The sequence below is a fragment of the Eleginops maclovinus genome, chromosome 21, assembly GCF_036324505.1.
Source record: "Eleginops maclovinus isolate JMC-PN-2008 ecotype Puerto Natales chromosome 21, JC_Emac_rtc_rv5, whole genome shotgun sequence".
In the NCBI taxonomy this organism is placed as follows: domain Eukaryota; kingdom Metazoa; phylum Chordata; class Actinopteri; order Perciformes; family Eleginopidae; genus Eleginops; species Eleginops maclovinus.
The window spans coordinates 726,616-748,755 of NC_086369.1; the positions used below are offsets into that span (position 1 = coordinate 726,616).

At 45.5% G+C, this 22,140-nt stretch overlaps 1 protein-coding gene across 1 annotated transcript in view; it reads left to right on the plus strand.

Annotated features, from left to right (window-relative positions):
* Positions 1-22,140, plus strand: part of ptprn2 (protein tyrosine phosphatase receptor type N2) — a 94,812-nt gene that overhangs the window by 32,259 nt on the left and 40,413 nt on the right. Inside the window, exons 10-11 of the mRNA XM_063912198.1 lie at positions 4-90; positions 2,902-2,981. Of these exons, the coding sequence (XP_063768268.1) occupies positions 4-90; positions 2,902-2,981 (167 nt within the window). The remainder of the gene's footprint in view (positions 1-3; positions 91-2,901; positions 2,982-22,140) is intronic.

Sequence of the window (22,140 nt, forward strand, 5' to 3'; positions counted from 1 at the left end):
CAGCTCCCTCACCTCCGCCCAGGGTTCAGACCTGATGGAGCGCCTGACTGAGCGGCTGGACCTCCACGCTGCAGACCTCACACAGCTCTCGTACGTACAAACACAAACATGCCCCTCACATAACGGTGCAGTCTACACAGCGTGCACGGGTAATTGGTTTGCATTTACAGCGAGGGAGAGTGTCTGGTAGAAACAGGACCGTAGGCGTTTGTTGTTTTGCTGACCTTTCCGAGGGTTTGACTCCGTGCAGGGAGACAAATCAGGCCTAATTACCTCCAGACACACACTGATGTCTCCATTGTATTCATACACCACCTCGGAAAGAGAGCAGTCGAGCCTTCAAACGACGCTCGGTTTAGAAACGGGGGGGCCGCAGCAGATCAAGATCTGGAAGTAGAGGAAGTCGTCCAGCAGGAGGCCGTTCATGCATTAATGAGCGGCCGAACTGTCCTTGAACTTGTGCTGCTTTTTTGGGGCTGTACGTTCGGTGTGTCGCTCCCTGTAGGAGATGTGTGTCTCGCTGCACATCTGACAAGCCTTTCAAGGACTCTTTAAAGTAGAGACGCTGCATACTGATATACACCTGAACATCAGCAGGAGAGGACTCTTTAAAGTAGAGACACTACATACTGATATACACCTGAACATCAGCAGGAGAGGACTCTTTAAACTAGAGACACTACATACTGATATACACCTGAACATCAGCAGGAGAGGACTCTTTAAAGTAGAGACACTACATACTGATATACACCTGAACATCAGCAGGAGAGGACTCTTTAAACTAGAGACACTACATACTGATATACACCTGAACATCAGCAGGAGAGGACTCTTTAAAGTAGAGACACTACATACTGATATACACCTGAACATCAGCAGGAGAGGACTCTTTAAAGTAGAGACTCTACATACTGATATACACCTGAACATCAGCAGGAGAGGACTCTTTAAAGTAGAGACACTACATACTGATATACACCTGAACATCAGCAGGAGAGGACTCTTTAAAGTAGAGACTCTACATACTGATATACACCTGAACATCAGCAGGAGAGGACTCTTTAAAGTAGAGACTCTACATACTGATATACACCTGAACATCAGCAGGAGAGGACTCTTTAAAGTAGAGACACTACATACTGATATACACCTGAACATCAGCAGGAGAGGACTCTTTAAAGTAGAGACTCTACATACTGATATACACCTGAACATCAGCAGGAGAGGACTCTTTAAAGTAGAGACACTACATACTGATATACACCTGAACATCAGCAGGAGAGGACTCTTTAAAGTAGAGACTCTACATACTGATATACACCTGAACATCAGCAGGAGAGGACTCTTTAAAGTAGAGACACTACATACTGATATACACCTGAACATCAGCAGGAGAGGACTCTTTAAAGTAGAGACTCTACATACTGATATACACCTGAACATCAGCAGGAGAGGACTCTTTAAAGTAGAGACACTACATACTGACATTCACCTGAACATCAGCAGGAGAGGACTCTTTAAAGTAGAGACACTACATACTGATATACACCTGAACATCAGCAGGAGAGGACTCTTTAAAGTAGAGACTCTACATACTGATATACACCTGACACTCCTGTTGTTACACCTGTCATCTCCCGGTGTTTATGAGGATGCGGATGAATAAACACAGATATTGTTTCAGTCTGCATAGGTGGATCTCTTACTCGCGTCAAAACCGTGACACTCGTACAAGTTATGCAACATTTTACGTAAAAACAATCTCTTCATTCATTAAATGCATCCATGATTTGATCGATTTACCTGTTTTTTAAGGTTTTTTCTCCATGCTCTCTTTGCTTTAGGCCTTATCTAACAAATCGTTCAATGATGTATCTGTAAAATCAAAGCTGCTGCTAATCAGAAAAATACTCCCTTTGCAAAAAGCGACATGAAATATGGCCTTTTTTAAGATGACGTAAGTGTTATACTCCTCTTCAACACTAGGGGGAGTGGGACACACACACCCTGAATCCATCCTTACATACATACACACACACACACACACACACACACACACACACACACACACATACATACACACTTCCAATATCCCGCCAACCAGCCTCACACTCATCAGCAGCAGCTCATATGAAATCCAAGCTTTACACGTCCGATAACACAGGGTGTGAAGTCCTCCACAGATCTGTCTCAATCCCTCCCGACTCTGCAGCTGCTGTGTGTGTGTGTGTGTGTGTGTGTGTGTGTGTGTGTGTGTGTGTGTGTGTGTGTGTGTGTGTGTGTGTGTGTGTGTGTGTGTGTGTGTGTGTGTGTGTGTGTGTGTGTGTGTGTGTGTGTGTGTGTGTGTGTGTCAGTTATATCCAGCACTAGTGTATTTATTGAGAAAAAACAATCACGTCAATTCAATTTGAGATGCATCTGCAGAAAAGCTTCTGTCAGGCAGGCCGGGGTGGAGATTGTGGAAATATTGACATTTACCAGAGCAAGCAAAGGTGTCTGTGTGTGTCTGTGTGTGTGTGTGTCTGTGTGTGTGTGTGTGTCTGGCAGTATCGGCTCACATATATAGCCCCTGGCGGAGTGTGTGAAGCAGACTGACGGATGGGGAGTGGGTACAGCATGCAGAAGTACACTTCAAACAGGAGTTGAAGCATTTAAAATATCTCTCTAAATGGGTCTGTTTGTGCCGTAGTTATGTCACTATGTTCCGAAAGCAAACACAAGAGTCAATGCATGCATTATGCACGATCTCAACACCTTTTATATGTTTACTTTTTCACTTTTTAACCATAAATGTATTGAAATGTTTTACTAATATAATCTTCTTGTGTTTTAGCCTGTAGTGTCACTTCTGCTTTAAATGTCCTCAAACTCCTCCCTTTCTTTTGCTGTTTTCTGCAGAGTTCTGGGTCCAGCGTTGACGTTCAGAATCGGCCCGAACCCCAGGAACGTTTCCACCGCAGATCTGGTTCAAGTCGCCGGTAAGAGCCGTCGATAAATATCTTTATTCCATCTCTTCCTTTCTCTCTCTTATTGCTGTCGACGACCTCCATGTCTCCTCTCTGTGAGCTTCAGATAATGAAAACACAGATACAGTAGATACGCTGCTGCTCATCTTGTTCAAACAAATCCCAGAGAAGATCACCAGACAGTGTGTGTGATGACAGATGACCGTCCATTACTGACACGCACACACAAACACACGCACACACACTTGTATACACTGTAAAACCCAGTTCATTGGTCTGTTATCAGACCTATGGAGCTCAGATTACAGGTACCTTTAGGTATTAAATCAAGTAAGAAGGAAGCACATTTTTCATAGACTTCTATAGTGTGTGTGTGTGTGTGTGTGTGTGTGTGTGTGTGTGTGTGTGTGTGTGTGTGTGTGTGTGTGTGTGTGTGTGTGTGTGTGTGTGTGTGTGTGTGTGTGTGTGTGTGAGATCTAAAATGATGGAAAGCTGTCACCCATATAAAGCAGGGTTGTCAGTACGCTGTTCATTGTCTGCACTCCGATCTACCCGTGTCAGTCGGTGTGTGTGTGTGTGTGTGTGTGTGTGTGTGTGTGTGTGTGTGTGTGTGTGTGTGTGTGTGTGTGTGTGTGTGTGTGTGTGTGTGTGTGTGTGTGTGTGTGTGTGTGTGTGTGTGTGTGTGTGTGTGTGTGTGTGCGCACGTCCTTGCTTTGGTCGGAAATGACTTTGAGAAATGCAGCAATCCTCCCCAACAGTCAATATCATCCAATATCACCCGGCTGGAATCAACACTCTGCTGTTGTTATTGGCTGAGGTGCGTTGCCGCTGCGGGTTTTTCTACCCGGCGACACGTTTTGGACTATGTTTCCTATCAGAGAATGTGCCGGATGATGGCCGATGATACAGATTCTGGTTCTGGATGTTGGATTACAGAGTGTATCCGTGTTTATCCCTCCCACTTTAGCAACGTTTGATTAACAACGTGAGCAAATACTGCAGATCAACCTCTACTGCATAAAGGGAATGGGAAGAGCGGTGCATTCTGGGAGATTTAGGGACATATTCTCATAGACTTCTATACAATCTGAGGTAACAAATAAAGAGGGAAGCAGGAACATTTTTTCATAGACTTTCGCACTTTAGCAACTTATGTTTAACAACATGAGCAAATATCGCATTTTTACTTCTACTGCATAAAGGGAATGGGAAGAGTGGTGCATTCTGGGGCGGCTCTCTTTGGAGGATAGTGTGTTTAGCAGCGTTAGCATCTCAATTAGCGGTTCCCGGTCATCTGTCAGCGTTTGTATCCTAAACAGGAATTTAGTTACCGTTTTTTGAATCCTGAATATCCATCTTTTTATTTTCACACCTCTTCTCCTGTGTGAGTGACTTTGATGAGGTGGCGTGTGGTGAGAGCTAATGACAGCGGTGAGCCGGGCTGAAATGTCAGAGCAAATGTTAAGTCAACATGATCATCAGCCTGACCCGTGCTGATGAATTATGAATACGGTCTGTGACAGGAAGCTCATCGATGCTTCCTCGCTGTCGATAAACCCCAAATGACTCGGTGTTGCACCTCCTGAAATGTGTTAGAAATGTAATGGTCTCGGAGGTAGCAGATAGTAAGTCCTCTGTCTGTAGAGCAATATCTGTGCCCCCGCTGACCTTAGAGCAAATCCTGCCTGAGCTTTGTCTCCTCGGCCCCCCCTCTGTTTCCATCACAGTGTGAAGTGGGGTGGACTTCCCATTCCTCTGTAAACTGAAACCTGTGCAGAAAGTCTCCTTTTAATGATCATTTTCTCCAAATATGCATGCAGGCCTGGGGAGTTACAGGACTTTTACCCTTTGCAGACCGTTTACGTGCTCTAAAACTTAAGAAAACATCCTATTTTTCTCTTGCATTGCATTGCTTCGGATGTTGAGGTAACCGACAGTGAATTCCTCCCAACGAGGTGGAGTGATTTCACAGTGGGTTTTGCAGGGAATCTAAAAAAAATCACACCGACACTCGTGCACGGCCTCCTGGGTAATCCTGGCTGACCGTTGCCTTATGTGTGTGTGACTGTGCATAAATGACGTGGCCTCTAAATGAACTCATCAAAACCCCCGCTGCACTCAACCTGCTGCTGAGAGCCGCTCGGCATGCCGTAATGCGGGGGAGCAAAAACAAAAGGTGTGGAGCGCCTGGTCGGGGTAGAGGATTTGAGCCATATTATTTATAGCTACTGCAGTTAGCATTATAGAACATTTCCATGCTCTCTGTCCATGCGTTATGATAGTACACGGTGTTGCCTTCACTGTCCTGCACAGCAAAAGCTCCGCCTCTATCTGCCCATCACTCCTGTGCGATGTGTTCGAGGCTCCATTGAAACGCTGGGACAAAGGGAGTGGCTTTGAAAGGCCGGGACAGTATAGAGGAGATTTGATAACTCATTGAATAGCATCTTTTTTGGGGGGCTGCAGCAGGTTCTTAGCGGCTGTGCGGTGAAAGGCATGCTGGGAGGTCTGACTGTATTAGTGGAGGTGGAGGCTCTTGTGTTCTGCTCAACTGGAAAACGGCCGGACAAAGAGCGGCGCTGCTAATCCCTGCTCGGCTGCAAAACAAAAGAGAGAGCTGCTGCTTTATCAGAACTACAAGGCCCTGTGTGTGTGTGTGTGTGTGTGTGTGTGTGTGTGTGTGTGTGTGTGTGTGTGTGTGTGTGTGTGTGTGTGTGTGTGTGTGTGTGTGTGTGTGTGTGTGTGTGTGTGTGTGTGTGTGTGTGTGTGTGTGTGTGTGTGTGTGTGTGTGTGTGTGTGTGTGTGTGTGTGTAGACCTGTGCATGTGTGTGTTTTTTGCAGCTGTGTTCGCACTGTGCCAAGAAGATGATTTATTCAATATTTGATGAAGTGGCAGCCAAGCTGTTAAACCCAGCGTTGTTTAGAACTTTTCTGCTGCATCTTGATATGGCTGTGATTTTTAAACATGTAAATCACCTTCAGTCGGAGGAAATTAGATCCGCCAGAGTTGCTTTTGCTCGCTGTGAAGCAACATTTTGTAGCTGCTGATGGGTCTGATCTGTTTCCATGTGTTTGTGCTCTCCTCAGTGGGGGGGGGGGGGGGGGGGGGGGGTATGGTTCCTCTGAATGATGTGCTTCCAGATCTGCAACAAGTGTCTTTATCTCTCATCTCATCTTTATCGTACCGTATCTCATCTTGTCTTATCTTTAAAGGTCCAGTGTTTAGGATCATATGCAAATGAAATACAAACCTCAGAGCAGATTCAGGCAGATGTCGTCTAGATTCACTCTTAAAATATTCGCCTACAGAACAGAACGGCTACACCCGATCTGTAGAACAGTAATCCTTTTTGATTCAACTGTAAGGGGGTAAAGGTACCTTTTTGTATCCTGATTACCTCACATGTAATCCATCCTGCTGGTCACTTGGACTCCTCCAACCATGGTCAACACCTCTCTGTGTGAGTGTGTGTGAGGGGGTTGGAAGGTGGTGTGTGTGAGTGTGTGTTAGGACACTTCTTATTGTCTCTGCTGTCACGGCTGGGCGACCCCTGATCCTCTCTGAGGCCCCAGAGGCCCAAGAGTTCAGGCCCCAGCAATGAGTGCTCGGGCCCCCAGGCCGTGAGAACCGGCCTGTGGTCAATGAGCGCTGGGAGCCCGGGGACCCTGGGGGCCACGGGCTGAACCATCTGCTGCAGAGAGAGACCCTGACACACTGCTGTCACCCGAGGGAGACCTGGACGGAGACAAATCTTCCCCCGTGTTTCTGTGAGGACTCCTGTGTTTTACTTTTTGATTTGTGCTTCCCACACTCTGGTTCTTCTACTTTTACTCAAGCACAAGATCTGAGTTCTTCTTCCACCTCTTCTTAAAGCCGAGAGGAGAGACATGTTCCTCTCCGTCTGCAGACGTGCAATGTTCTCCGCCCACTCCACCTCTTTCATTTTGTTCTGAAAACCTAACCTAAATATAACCGTCTTTCTCTCCCATCTCACTGCCTTAGTCTCTGTACTATCTGCCAGAATCTGAGTGTCTATTCTCTGCTCACACACACACACACACACACACACACACACACACACACACACACACACACACACACACACACACACACACACACACACACACACTCAAGCAAGGGTGAGCATTGCATATTGTTACCGAGCGAGTATATATTGGAGATCTTTTTGGAAAGTCAGATAAAGAGCTTGTATATTTTTTAAATATATTAAATCTACTGTGGATATGCATTCAAAATAATGCTTATTTTATTTGTATTTTATTCTATTTTTAAGAAGTGTTGTTATTCTCGTACAGTGACTGTCAGAAAATGTAAAATAAATCCCTAATTTAATAATAAAAGCATGTAGAAAAGAACCATTCAAACCCACACTCTCTCACAAACCAATCAAGACGTCCAAAGGGGAACCAGTGGCTGCTGATGGTGCTATTCACCGTTTGAGTGCGAGTGTTTTCCAGCTGAGCAGATTAGCATAGATCTCCCACGCAGACAGAGCTGACCTTCACTCTGGCAAACACTTGTCAAAATGCCAGCGATAATTACCTGCTCTCTCTGAAACGGCACAACGGTTTATCCACCTGCATCGGAGGCGAGGAGGAAGCATCTGTAGCGCTGAGGCGTGTGTTCGGACACAGTGTGTGTAAAGGTGATAGATAAGCTGCAGGGCGTCCTAGGTGACACAGGTGGCTGGTTGATATTACCGTGCAGGATTCAGCAAGAGGCTGAAGGAATAAGGATGGCATGCTGTGCAGCGAGGCGGCCGTTGATGAGGAATTGACTCATAATACTGGTTTAAGAATGATCGTACTGCTTACATTGAGACTGTCTTTAACCTCTCTCCATCTCTTGTCCTTTCTCAAATATAAAAGTCATTATTCAAAATGTATTCCACTGTGTTTTCTGATGGAGAAAAGTGGCGTTAAATTGACCGGACTTTCCACGCATTGATAAGCCTTTAAAAAGTCCCCTTCATTCCTCCTTAGCAACGTTCTGCTCTCCTTAGCAACGGTCTGCTCTCCTTAGCAACGGTCTGTTCTCCTTAGCAACGTTCTGCTATCCTTAGCAACGTTCTGCTCTCCTTAGCAACGGTCTGTTCTCCTTAGCAACGTTCTGCTATCCTTAGCAACGGTCTATTCTCCTTAGCAACATTCTGCTCTCCTTAGCAACGGTCTGTTCTCCTTAGCAACATTCTGCTCTCCTTAGCAACGGTCTGTTCTCCTTAGCAACGGTCTGCTCTCCTTAGCAACGGTCTGCTCTCCTTAGCTTCTGCTATCTAAAAATAACAGACCTCTGGAATGTCCAATCAGAATCGAGTATTCAGCTAAGCCGTGTAATAAGTGTGAATGACATTTTCTGAGCACTGCCTCCGCTCCCAGTAGGTCGGGGCACGGTGGCTGAAGTGGAATTGGTTTTGTCAGCGTGGGTTTGTCGAGACACCGGTGTATCTGATGACCGATTGTGTGTGTTCACGCCTTAACATCTGTATCAATGAGCGTATAGAGGTCAGAAAACAACCCTTCCTCCCCCCCGACCCCCCATCCTCCTCCTCATCACTGCCTGCCCTCTCTGGTTGACTGCTCGGTGATCAAAGTCTTCCTCCATCGCCCCTGGCTCTGTGTGAGAAAGAGTGTGTGTGTTGCTCGGTCTCACTATCTTCTCTCAGGCGCTCCTTGCATCATCTTTCTGTTAGCTCCAGGGCACACACACACACACACACACACACACACACACACACACACACACACACACACACACACACACACACACACACACACACACACACACACACACACACACACACACACGGACTGTAAACATGAAGACAGTGGGGTAAAGTAACAAAGTACATTTACTCAAGTACAGTACTTTTATTCATCAGGACACGTCTCATCTCTCTGTCTTCCTGAGTTTATGCATTCTTGATCTTGGAAACTTGTGTGTGTGTGTGTGTAGCAGGATGCTTGATAACCAGTGTGAGTCAGAGTAAACTGGCACATATTGCAGCTTTGTTTAGCTGGAAAACTTTCTACCAGAGCGTCAGATGTCTATTTCATTCCAAGGTCACAAGCCTCCACTGCTTGCAGGATGAGTAACATCTCCAAATGCATTCATTTTTGGGGGATTTTTAAGTCTTGATTAATACTAAAAATACTTTATGTATTGAGTTTACAAACTAAACAGGAGAAGCTACAGATAGAAAACCAGAAACGAGTGAAAATAAATAAAATACTCTTTGTGTACACGCTAATTTCGCCAGTTAAACTCACAACGTGTTACCCCTGCACCTCAGGGTGGGGGGGAGGTGGGGGTGTCAAGGCTGCACAGCTCCTGTAAACACACTTACTGTGTGAACATGGCGTCTGCAGACAGTAACAGGTGCCCGTCAGCAGCCGGCAGATCTCCAGTGCATTAAAGGATCTGAGCTGCAGACGAGGATTAGTGTCGCCTGCCATTGTTTGTTCGCTAATTCCATCTCCAAGGTATTTGTGGAAAATAAGCATGAATAATTGAAAGGGATTTTTCTAGTGGACGAAACGAAACTATCAGCGAGTGGAGGGAGATTAATGAGTGAGGGGGGTGGGGTGGACTCAACGGAGCAACCTTTAGAGCCTGAGTTTGTAGAGTAAAATTGAATATGCATTGTTTTTATTTAGATTGAGATGAAAAATACCTGGATTAAATACGTGCTGATACTCAGGAGTTCCTCTATAGCCCAACATAAGCCTCCTTTAGCTTAGCGGTGGAGAACTGAAGTCATGTGACAGTGCTGTAGTTCCTTTATAGCCCAACATTAGCCGCCTTTAGCTTAGCGGTGGAGACGTGAAGTCATGTGACCGTGCTGTAGTTCCTTCATAGCCCAACATTAGCCGCCTTTAGCTTAGCGGTGGAGACGTGAAGTCATGTGACCGTGCTGTAGTTCCTTCATAGCCCAACATTAGCCTCCTTTAGCTTAGCGGGGGGGCGTGAAGTCATGTGACCGTGCTGTAGTTCCTTCATAGCCCAACATTAGCCGCCTTTAGCTTAGCGGTGGAGACGTGAAGTCATGTGACCGTGCTGTAGTTCCTTTATAGCCCAACATTAGCCGCCTTTAGCTTAGCGGTGGAGACGTGAAGTCATGTGACCGTGCTGTAGTTCCTTTATAGCCCAACATTAGCCGCCTTTAGCTTAGCGGTGGAGACGTGAAGTCATGTGACCGTGCTGTAGTTCCTTCATAGCCCAACATTAGCCTCCTTTAGCTTAGCGGTGGAGACGTGAAGTCATGTGACCGTGCTGTAGTTCCTTTATAGCCCAACATTAGCCTCCTTTAGCTTAGCGGTGGAGACGTGAAGTCATGTGACCGTGCTGTAGTTCCTTTATAGCCCAACATTAGCCTCCTTTAGCTTAGCGGTGGAGACGTGAAGTCATGTGACCGTGCTGTAGTTCCTTTATAGCCCAACATTAGCCTCCTTTAGCTTAGCGGTGGAGACGTGAAGTCATGTGACCGTGCTGTAGTTCCTTTATAGCCCATCATTAGCTTTTTACTTCAGAAATCATAAAGTGGTGTTACCAGGGAGACGCTAGCTTCAGGGTTAGCTTCCCAAAATACTCAATCCCTGATCTGACGGCAGTGAAAACGAACACTTGCTGTGGGTTTAAGCACCATGTTGAGCAGTAAATCAACCCTCTCTTGATTTCTGCAGCCAACAGTGCTCATGTGTTCGCCTCTATCCCTTCATCGTGCCGTCTTGTACCCTCAGTGAAGAGGCCGTCTGATGGCCCTCATGTGGAGAACAGCGGGCCCTTGTGTTTGTTGTGTTGTTGTGTGCTCAGTGGTTTGATGGGTGCTACTTTATGAAGCAGCGGATGCAAACAGAGCTATGTAAATGAGCTTCTGCTACTGAATGAGTCATAATTCAATAAAAAGGGAAGCATTGAAACATTCCCCGTTTTCACTAAACTGAATATTTGTGAAGTCCTTGACGGAGAGAGTGGCAGGCTTTGTGCTTTTGTTCGTCTGGAGATGATGGCTTTATCCAATGTTACATGCAACTAGATCCCAATTTACTGAATATATTACACATATTATCTTAAAGAGGACACATTCTGCTCTGTTGTTGGGTCTCCTTAGTTTACTTCCAGAACATAGTGACATCACTACATAACGTTCATGCTCCCATTGGCTAGCGCTCCAAAACATTGTACGTGATGGGCTAAGGGGGCGGGACATCTCTAAGTGGTTGACCAATCAAAGTTTTCTGTAGAATATAGGTGTTAATGGATCTGTGTATCAAAGAGCTGGAGATGAAACCATACATCTGCAGCCTCTCCAGGTGTGTGCTGTGTGTGTGTGTGTGTGTGTGTGTGTGTGTGTGTGTGTGTGTGTGTGTGTGTGTGTGTGTGTGTGTGTGTGTGTGTGTGTGTGTGTGTGTGTGTGTGTGTGTGTGTGTGTGTGTGTGTGTGTGTGTGTGTGTGTGTGTGTGTGTGTGGGGGGGGGGGGGGGGGGGGGGTCTCTTAATGGTACACTCTGCACTGAATGCCCGGCGCTCTGACAGTGGTTCTGTGAGTGTTCAGAAACAAAGACAGCTTCAAAGCGGTTGGCTGACATTTCGGGGCTTTCCATCTTCAAAGCACTACTTGCTTTTGTACTTCCTCTCTGAGATTAATTATATTTATTTATTTATTTTTACTTCCTAAAGGCAAAATATATTAAGCCGAGGTACTTTTACTTACCCGAGTATTTATCGACTCTGACTTCATCGCTCTGTTGGCTGAGATCCTGTAAATAATGCCCTTTTTCTGATGCGTTTCTCTCCTGATGTTGGAGGTTAGAAGTGGATATTTTGTCATGTGAAGCGTGATAATCCAGACCTGCCCACAGCGCAGCTGTATGTGCATGCACGTGTGCGTCATGTCATACAAAAAGCCTGGACCCCCCACTGTCCGCAGCTGTGGGAGCGACTGAACTCTGCAGGTGGATATAGAGGTCTGTATTCCAGTGCTGTAAAGTACTTTTGCAACCCTCCTTACTACATCCTCATCAATCCAGCACTGCTTAACTGACCCGTCACGCCTATATTATGTCTTGAATTCAGCATTTTTACACTTTAAGAAACATTCAAACCTGCAGTAATGGATTCACCTCATTGTTATTCCAAATGTGTGTATGTGTATGTGTGTGTGTGTGTGTGTGTGTGTGTGTGTGTGTGTGTGTGTGTGTGTGTGTGTGTGTGTGTGTGTGTGTGTGTGTGTGTGTGTGTGTGTGTGTGTGTGTATGTGTATGTGTATGTGTGTGTGTGTGTGTGTGAGTCCCACTGGGATGCATTTAGAAATAGGTCGTTGCTAATCCCCCTTAAAAAAATGAACACCCATCTGAAAGAGAAAGTACAGGAAGAAAGAGAAGACGATGAATTATGGATAAGTTTTAAGAGCAGTATCGCTCCCTGGCCTCCTCACTGTTTTTCACACCCCCCCCTTCTCCCTGTGTCCTCTGCCTCCCTTTATATCGATCCCGGCTGACTGTCATGGGTCAGTGGTCTGTGTGCATCAGGCTACAGAAGCGCTGTGTTCCCAGGGGTTTCTGTGGAGGTGATAACTCGCTGCTATCTCCAACCTCTCTTTAAGGCTTTCAATTTAACTCCAATATCCACCTCAGATTGACTTGGGACGACACAGAGGAATACAAATGATCATCTTTCACCAGAAGCAAAGTGAGCGTGCATAAATACAGCTGTGCAGATAAAAGGATGTTTGGACTAAACGTGCTGTGGTTTATATTAACCATGAAATGTTTTTAATCTTTTTGTAAATCCAGCACTAAGCGCTAGTTAGCATGCTAGTAGGCTAATGTTATAGCATCATAACTTGGTTGTAAATTAACCAACTTTTCAGCCACCTTGGTCTTTTAATAGACCTTTTAAAAATGTTTTTAAGGTGTAAACTCTGGAAATGTAAACAGGCTATCATGCTAAGCTAAAGGTAGCACCTCATTGTCATTGAAGAGGACAAATAAGATAAAGACACAGCGTTGTTTTTGTGTTGCTGTGTTGAACTACTTGTATCACTAGTATGATAAGAGGTATAAATATCAAATTAAATCAGTTATTTTATTGTATTATAACCCTATTTAGCCCCCAAGCGTACATACCTGTACATACAGACACATGTTAGCTTAGCATTCTCAAACGTCATGTTTTTATAGAAAAGGTCTTTACAGTATGTTGAGAAGTAGCTTTGGTAAGTACGCCTGCAGCTACACATAATGTAGACTGAGATGCTGTTTGGCCTTGGAAATAATGGTTGTTTACCACTTGAGGTACAAAGCTAGTTAGCCTGGCATGCTAACTGCTGCTGTTTATGTTTCTTCAGTCCTTACACATTTTTCTCATCTATGTTTCTCTCTGTCCACATCCAAACAAAGCAGCTATATCTCCCTAATGGCCTGCTATCTTCCCCCTGAATACGAGCATTGTTATTCCACATCAAGCTGCTGTGTGTGTGTGTGTGTGTGTGTGTGTGTGTGTGTGTGTGTGTGTGTGTGTGTGTGTGTGTGTGTGTGTGTGTGTGTGTGTGTGTGTGTGTGTGTGTGTGTGTGTGTGTGTGTGTGTGTGTGTGTGTGTGTGTGTGTGTGTGTGTGTGTGTGTGTGTCCTGCCACAGGCGTCCTCACTCCAAGTCCAATTACCTGTGTTAGGGCCATATCTGAGACGGGGGGGGGGGGGATTACAGCATATTATTCTTGCACAAACAACCGTCTTCTGCCCGGCAACCTGCAGGCGGCAGAGGAAGGTGTGAGAGGTGTTACATTAGCACCTGGATGTGCGAACAGCAGAACACTGACCTTTTACCGGTGACTGATACACTACCTGGAAGACTCGCTCGCCTCCTGTGGATTCATCCTCTGTCCTCAGAGTCTTTCCGCCCCCATTTTTTTTGTATTTCTTTGACAGATGTTCTCAAATCAAGCTTCCCTTTCATTCTCCATTTTCTGCGCTGTATCTATTGAAGCGCTCTCCACAGAGCCACTCTGACAGCTGATACTATAACCAGAGGATGTTCGTCTCCTCGTTCCCTTGACTTGTTGTCACCGTCGCTCTTGTGATGCAAAACACTGCATTAAACCTCCTCGAGGCGCCCCAAAAAGGACTTGAAAACACTTCCCACGCACAGAAAACACCTTCACAACTCTTAATCCACGTGTCAAATCCGTCCTTTTTCATGTGTTTCATGCTGCATTTTGTCATGTCTTTCTCCCTGTAACATGTGCCTGAACAAATCTCAATCCGTGAGACACACAACCTCCTTCAAGTCACCTGCCAGGGGCTCTAATTAGACTGATAAGCAGAGCAACTGGAATCAGCTCTTCCTGGTAATCAGCCCCACGGAGACGGCTAAATGAGGAGTAGATGAGCCATGCAGCCCAACAGGTGTCCTTAAAGAGACGGGGAGGCTGCCTTGTCTTTTACCCTCTCTAACTACTCGAGTTCAACCTCTGGAGACTTTTCCCTTAGTATAAAAGGGTCTTTAAATTGACCTTTTTTATAATGTGAACCTGGAAATGTGAATAGGCTTGGTGTCATGTTAAAATGCTAAAGCTAAAGCGTCCTTAAGGGGGGTGCTGACACCGTCTAACTACTCTCTGCAGAGTTTGGTGCATATAGTGTTTTTTCTACATGAAAGCCGTCTGAGCTTTCTGTGCTGCATGGATTTAATCATCATGCTGTGACACAGAGCTGCTGCCTGGCTTTTGAAAGGGATTGTTTGAGAGGATTGATTCAGAGTGGGAGGGAGAAGCATATACAATAGCAAACAGTCAAACTGTGTATTTGGATTTTTGGAATTGCATCCTGAATATTTCCTCTTTGCAGCTGCCTGCAGTAATGATGATCACACTCGCTGGAGTGGTGATGAAAAGGACTCGTGACACATCAGGCTCGCTGAATGCAAAACGATATCTGAACTAATAAAATCTCAGAGGGAGGAAATGTCATATTTGTCATTTTGACACCTGCGTGAGACTCTCATTTCACACCCACCTCTCCCAGCTGTGTGCAGGATGCTCCACGGAGAGAGGAAGACTCTGGGTTTCTTCCTCCTCTCTCTGAGTAAAGCCCTCCAGACGTGGTGGCAGGGATTGACTTAAAGGCCACTGACAGCAAAATGTGTTCGCTTTGACATTAACCTCCTCCGGCTGAAAGCACCTGGATCCTACAGAGTGCTGGAGATTTAATCTAAAACACTCCGGCGGTGCTTCTGTGCAACTTCAAGGTTGAAAATCTTTTTAAAAATTGGACAAAACAGAAGCTTTGTAATCAATGCTCTCAAGAAACGACCTGAAAGTGTGTTTTGATGAGTTTCAGGGCCCAGAGTGTTAGAACATGCTGGTATTTTTTACCAAAGCATTAATTAGAGAGCTTTATCTTGGAATAAAAAGAAAGCAGAACATTTCAAAAGGAGAAATTATTGCTTGAATCAATATTATTTGAGGCGTATTTGAAACCATCTCATGTTGTTGGGTGTTCTGGATCTGACAAATGGAGCAGTTTGAAGGAGCTCACCTTGTTTTGTGACGGAGTATTTAACTGATTGGCAGGTTAATTAGCAGTGAGAATGATTTCAAATATCAACAGATTCAGGGCAGTGTGAGCACAGAGTGTCATGACTTTAATACAGACTGCAAACGAGAAGATGTTGATTAAACAGAGCCCACCCCCCCAATAGTCCTGACTTGAGTGATGGCGTTGGTGATTCCTCATGACAGTCGGAACAAATCCACGGTAATGAGGTCACACTTCTGTCTCTGAAATCACCCTTCACAGCTCTGATAATCAACCTGTTCCTCTCCCTGAGACCGGGTCCAGGATCCCCGATCAATCCCCTCAGAACCCCCCCCCCTGTTGCTCTGTTCGACTCACTGGAGCTCACATCCTGTCCTCGGGTTAGCACCGCCCGCTAACAGCTTTAGCATTATTGGAGCTGATTTACGTTGTGTGTGTGTGTGTGTGTGAGTGAGAGCGAGAGCAGGATGTCTGCACCAGTAAATCATTACCATTCGTTTGAGCCATTAGCTTGTGGAGAGCGAATTGTGGATAAAAAGCACCGTGTGCGTGTGTGTGAATATGTACTGTACGTGCACCGGTGTGTGTGCTGTGCCCTCCTGTGCATACTGAGTGTGTGTGTGTTCAGTGATGTGGTTAGCAATATGGAGACCTGCAGGAGACGGTCCGTGGAGAGCCTGCAGGATAATTGCTGCCAAAGTGACAGGTAGGGCTGGCTCTGTCAGCGGGGAGGCAGTGGGGTGGGTGGGTGGGTGGTGTGTGTGTGTGTGTGTGTGTGTGTGTGTGTGTGTGTGTGTGTGTGTGTGTGTGTGTGTGTGTGTGTGTGTGTGTGTGTGTGTGTGTGTGTGTGTGTGTGTGTGTGTGTGTGTGTGTGTGTGTGTGTGTGTGTGTGTGTGTGTGTGTGTGTGTGTGTGTGTGTGTGTGTGTGTGTGTGTGTGTGTCAGCTTCGCCATCCTTTCCTCCAATAAGCGTTTCCCCGGTAGGCCGCCTTCAGACGGTGGCAGCCTTCCAGATGTTTTCATCCTGTATCACACACACATCCAGGGAAATGAAGGTTCAATCTCAACCCGTTGGATTTCCCTCAAAGCGTGTAGCTCTAACATGTTGTTTAGTTTCACACATGCCGAGAGGTGTGTGTGCAGACCTGTTGGAGTCAGTGATGCTCTGTACGCACCGTGTCATCTCGGCTCGTGTTGTTGCTAAAGGTCAGCGAGGCTCTGCAGCTCTCCGGACTTCTGATGAAGGTCTCAGATGATCTCCACGCCCTGTGTTCTCTGTGAGCGACCGTCACGTGTGATGGACCTTGCGTGTGTCACACTTGTTGTCGCCTCATGGAGGTAAACGGTGTGAATGCAGTGTGACATCCGTGGGGTTTCTCCCACATCTGGACACATCCGAGTCATTTTGCTTTAGCTGCCTCCCCCCCTCTCCGCTCTTCTGGAGCCCGTGAAGAATTGGTGTCGCCGCCTATCAAAGGCAAAATGTCCTTTTCCACACCGAGTGTCAGAGCAGCCACAATCTATTAATCAAGCAGGCAGCGAGGAACCGATATCATGTCTGCACGTCTCAGCACGCTGGAGTCTGCAGAGGCTCAATTCAGAGGCTATATGTCATACGTGCAGCTGCAGTGGAGGTAGATTCTTCTCCGACAATGCAACGTCCTATATAAGACATAAAGTAATGCAGGAGTGTATATGCATGAAACTAGAGGAGTATTATCCAGCCACCTTTGAGAGGAGCCTCTAATCAGAGAGGATGCAATTCTTAATGTTTCAAGGTTTCAAGGTTCTATTGGTCATATGCACAGCAGATACAACGTACATGTTGGCAATGAAAACCTTATATCCCATGCTCCTCCAACAACTCCACATACATGGTGAATATTTACAATAACAACACTAAAGATTTGAGGATGTGAAATATATACATATGTGGAATACATTGAAATATTTAAATACTTTACTCTGTTGAATGAGGAGGTATGGACCGATGCATATATGACGTATAACAGATGTGTATAATATAGAGATATGTGTGTGTGTACTATAAACAGATGTGGGTAGACATTCACAGAGCTCAGGAGTTCAGCAGTCTTATAGCCTGAAATGTGTGGTGGGGGTCCTGTGTGAAAGAGGCCGGGGCTGTTGATACCGAGCGGACACGAGGTGCATGCTGATATAAAAAGCGGCAACATTCAGAGAGCACGAGCGTGTTTTTCTGCAGGATTCTGTCTCTGTCAGGCGGTGGAAGGTCGTGGTGGCTGAATAGCAGCAGAGGGTTTGGTTGGCTGATCCACAGGAAGCGATCGATCCGGGGTGGATAAACACAGAGGCAGCCAGGACCCCCCGCTGTGAGCAGCAGGATGCTACCATGTGACAGACATGTGGGTTGATGATTGGCACCGCTGATTGGACGTTAGAGACTAATGATGTCACAGCGAGCGTCACGTTGGGAGAGAGTGGAGAATACAGAGGATCCTGTTGGACCCGCTGGAGCTGGAGAGAGATGTTGTGTTGAAAGATATAATACATTAAGATAATTAAGGCTAACTATTATATTAATTATGATTATTATGATGTATTATAGTTATCAATAAGGAATAGTTATTCCACCTTTTTTATATTGAGCAAAAGTGTGTATTCTATGATTATAAAATACATTACTTCTATAACTACGAACATATTCTGAAATAAAAGAATAAAAAAAGATAAAATACAATGAAATATAATAATGATAATAATTGATCAAATAAAAACTAATGATACAAATTAAATAAAAAACAACGATAATAAATAAATAATAAAAATAATTATTATTTTGCTTTATTAGTTTCAATAATTTCCCAAAACCCAGGTGGACATTTTTTAAAATATTAAGATTTATCAGAACAATAAATCCAGTGGTGGTTTTTCATAAAATACCAAGACAGAAATTCTCAATTCTAAAATAACTTTCAGATGTATTTACTGCTCAGAGTAATCAGCCCCGATGTTTCAGCAGCCCTTAATTAAATAACTGATTTTCCATGATTTAAAGGCTTCATCATCATGGGATCTACGATGTGTTGATTGCAATTATCTTACTATTATTTATATAAATATAACAATTAATCAAGTAAGTCATTAAAACATGTCTGCATGCTAATGATCTCCCTGTTGCTGTGCTTAAGGTTCAAAGGAGTCATGTGATCACGTTGTTAGGATAAGGTTCCAACCACAGAGACAGTTGTCCAGCTTTCTGATCCTGAACGTCACCCAGTGCTCCGGTCCCAGCTGTCTGGTCTCTCTTTAGTGTCCCCAGCTGTGTGCGTCCTCTCTTTAGTGTCCCCTGGTCTCCAGCTGTGTGCGTCTCTCTTTAGTGTCCCTTGGTCTCCAGCTGTGTGCGTCTCTTTAGTGTCCCCTGGTCTCCAGCTGTGTGCGTCTCTCTTTAGTGTCCCCTGGTCTCCAGCTGTGTGTGTCTCTCTTTAGTGTCCCCTGGTCTCCAGCTGTGTGCGTCTCTCTTTAGTGTCCCCTGGTCTCCAGCTGTGTGCGTCTCTCTTTAGTGTCCCCTGGTCTCCAGCTGTCTCTTTAGTGTCCCCTGGTCTCCAGCTGTGTGCGTCTCTCTTTAGTGTCCCCAGCTGTGTGCGTCTCTCTTTAGGGTCCCCTGGTCTCCAGCTGTGTGCGTCTCTCTTTAGTGTCCCCTGGTCTCCGTTGTGTGCGTCTCTCTTTAGTGTCCCCTGGTCTCCAGTGGTAGTGTCCCTGGTCTCCAGCTGAGGCTCTGTGTGCGTCTCTCTTTAGTGTCCCCTGGTCTCCAGCTGTCTCTTTAGTGTCCCCTGGTCTCCAGCTGTGTGCGTCTCTCTTTAGTGTCCCCAGCTGTGTGCGTCTCTCTTTAGGGTCCCCTGGTCTCCAGCTGTGTGCGTCTCTCTTTAGTGTCCCCTGGTCTCCGTTGTGTGCGTCTCTCTTTAGTGTCCCCTGGTCTCCAGCTGTGTGCGTCTCTCTTTAGTGTCCCTGGTCTCCAGCTGTGTGCGTCTCTCTTTAGTGTCCCCTGGTCTCCGTGTGTTGGAGCTTCTTGCAGCGTTTGGTTTCTGCAGCTTTTAGTAAACGCTGCTCATGTTCCCCCTGCTGAATGTCCTCTAGATGCTGCAGGTGTGTTTCTATACCTGCATCCTTTCTGGAGCTGCAGGGTGTTGCTGTGGGTATCAATATGTCTGTCTTCTTATAGTGGTATATATAAAATGTAGTTACAGGATGTTTATCCTTGCCATAAAACCCCTGTGAAAGTCATTCTGTATTAGAGCCTCCTGTAGGGTACCCTCTTTATAGACCTAGCGAAACACTATGAACTGATTTACATTTTGATAAGCACCAGCCAGACGTAAAGGGGTCACATATATCATGTATCATACGTGTAATAAACACGCCGCCCTGGTGCTTCAGACCAAAAGGATATTATTGTTTTAGACTGAAAAATGTCTGCTTCTTATCAGCCAGGAGGGATCAGGTGCATCTCCTCCTCCTCCTCCTCTTCCTCCCCCTCCTCCTCTCTGATAGGTAGAGGCAGCCATCATATGTGCAGGGGAAGCGATGGGAGGAATGGCAGCTTTAATATCGCAGCGATTGCCTGCTGATAAGGCTAACGGCGGTGGAGAGGCGTGAGCGGCAGCCCTCCTCCGCAATAAACACTTTCATTTTGTCGGGCCGGAGTGACGGCTGCAGAGATGGGGGAATAGATGGAGGAGATGGATGGAGGAGAAGCTGTTGGATGTTATTCAATATTAACAGATCAATCAGACGCTGGAGAAATATGCATTTAGAGCAGCGCTACGATGAAAATACAAAGTGCTGGATCCATATTGCCTGGAACAACAGCGGAATATATTCATGACTTCAGGCTCCGACGACTTCATGATAATCACTCTGAGTTAGCATCCGTGATGAGGCTCCAGCGCGCAGCATATGGTGGCAGAAAAGTAGCGTTTTAATCAAATTACATCCCAGTTTGTGAGTGCATTATGCTGCAGAGCGCCTCAAAGGTCACGTAAAATCAACCGGAAACGTGTCTTAATTCATCCTTCTTTAGATCCATGATTGGAATGGCATTTCCCCTCTTCGTCTGCCTCTTTTTAAAAGTTCTGGAGGAGTTTCTGAAGTGTCCACCTGTCTGACTCCTCTGACGTTTCGCAGGGTGCACCTGTAATATTTCATAACACAGTTTTATTCTGGCAGAAGGCACAGATCCTGCAGAAATACACATGCAATTTATATATAGAGCAGCGTTGCATTTAAGATTTGAGTCCTGGTGGGTCTGTAGACAGCTGTTGATGACAGGAAGTGTAAGTGTTAAAGCACATGTTAGAAAAACAGCCAAATAAACTCACTTTCTTTTATCAAAAATGTGCAAAATATCCACAGAAGTTGGTTATTGTTGTTATTTATTCTACATGGGACAGGTATCATTGCATTATACACAAATGATGCTATAGACCAGCTTATTTTATATGTAATTTATTTGCATTTTAGGAAATGATATGGCTACAAGGCAGACATAACAATACAGTCGAAACGTAAATAAATAAAGCAATAAACAATAACTTATAGGGTATAGCTAACAGGTGATGGATGCATTATGAATCAAAGAAACGCCCCTAAAAAGCTTTAAATAAATGTTTCCAAAGTGAAGCGTGCATTTCTATTTATGGAAATACATTTTATTTAGAAAATTCTCTTAAAGATGTTCCCCAAGAAGCCACTGAACACTTAACGTCACATATGACTGTGGTTTTCCTTCCTTCACTTCATTTTTTGTGAAATCTTCTTTGTTTTTACTCATAATTAGGGTGTAATTGCATTTAAAATCATCTGAATAATATTTGGCTTCCCTTTTGGCCAGCTGAACATCAGAAGTCTTGGCTCCGTGTGAAACAGCGGAGATTAGATCAGATCTCCGTGCTGCAGATCTCCCCAGATAGACTCAGACACATCGCCTCTCTGAAATGAGAGCTGACGTCTTTCTTCCACAGTCTGTCAGGAGAGTTCGGGGGCTAATTTGAAGCCGTGTGAGGAGGGAGAGAGGGAGGAGGGAGGAGGTTGATATAAGGGATGACCAGAGAGACGGTTATCTGTACAGCGGCTGACAGAACAAGCCAGGTTCCTCCTGCAGAACCTCCTAACGAGCCCAGAGAGCTCCGGTATTTACATGTGAAGAGGTTGGAGGGGGGCGCGCTGATTGGAGGGTCCTCAGCTCTGATTCGGCAGTAAACACTGACCTTCAGGCTGCTTTGGTTTCAGCAGAAGACGGCTAATGTCAGCTTGTCAGTCAAAACCTGTGTGTGTGTGTGTGTGTGTGTGTGTGTGTGTGTGTGTGTGTGTGTGTGTGTGTGTGTGTGTGTGTGTGTGTGTGTGTGTGTGTGTGTGTGTGTGTGTGTGTGTGTGTGTGTGTTAATCCGCAGTAGTTTGACTCATGATGTGTTCCGACCCCGGAGAGGCCCTCATTAGGACCAACAAACGTTGTGTGACCTTTTAGCGGCTTCACCTCCCTACGTCCAGCTGGGTCCAATTACCTCGCTCATTACCCCCCCACTCCCCAATCATAAATAGCACCAGGACCAGGTACTGTTTGTATGGAGAGACATTCACATCA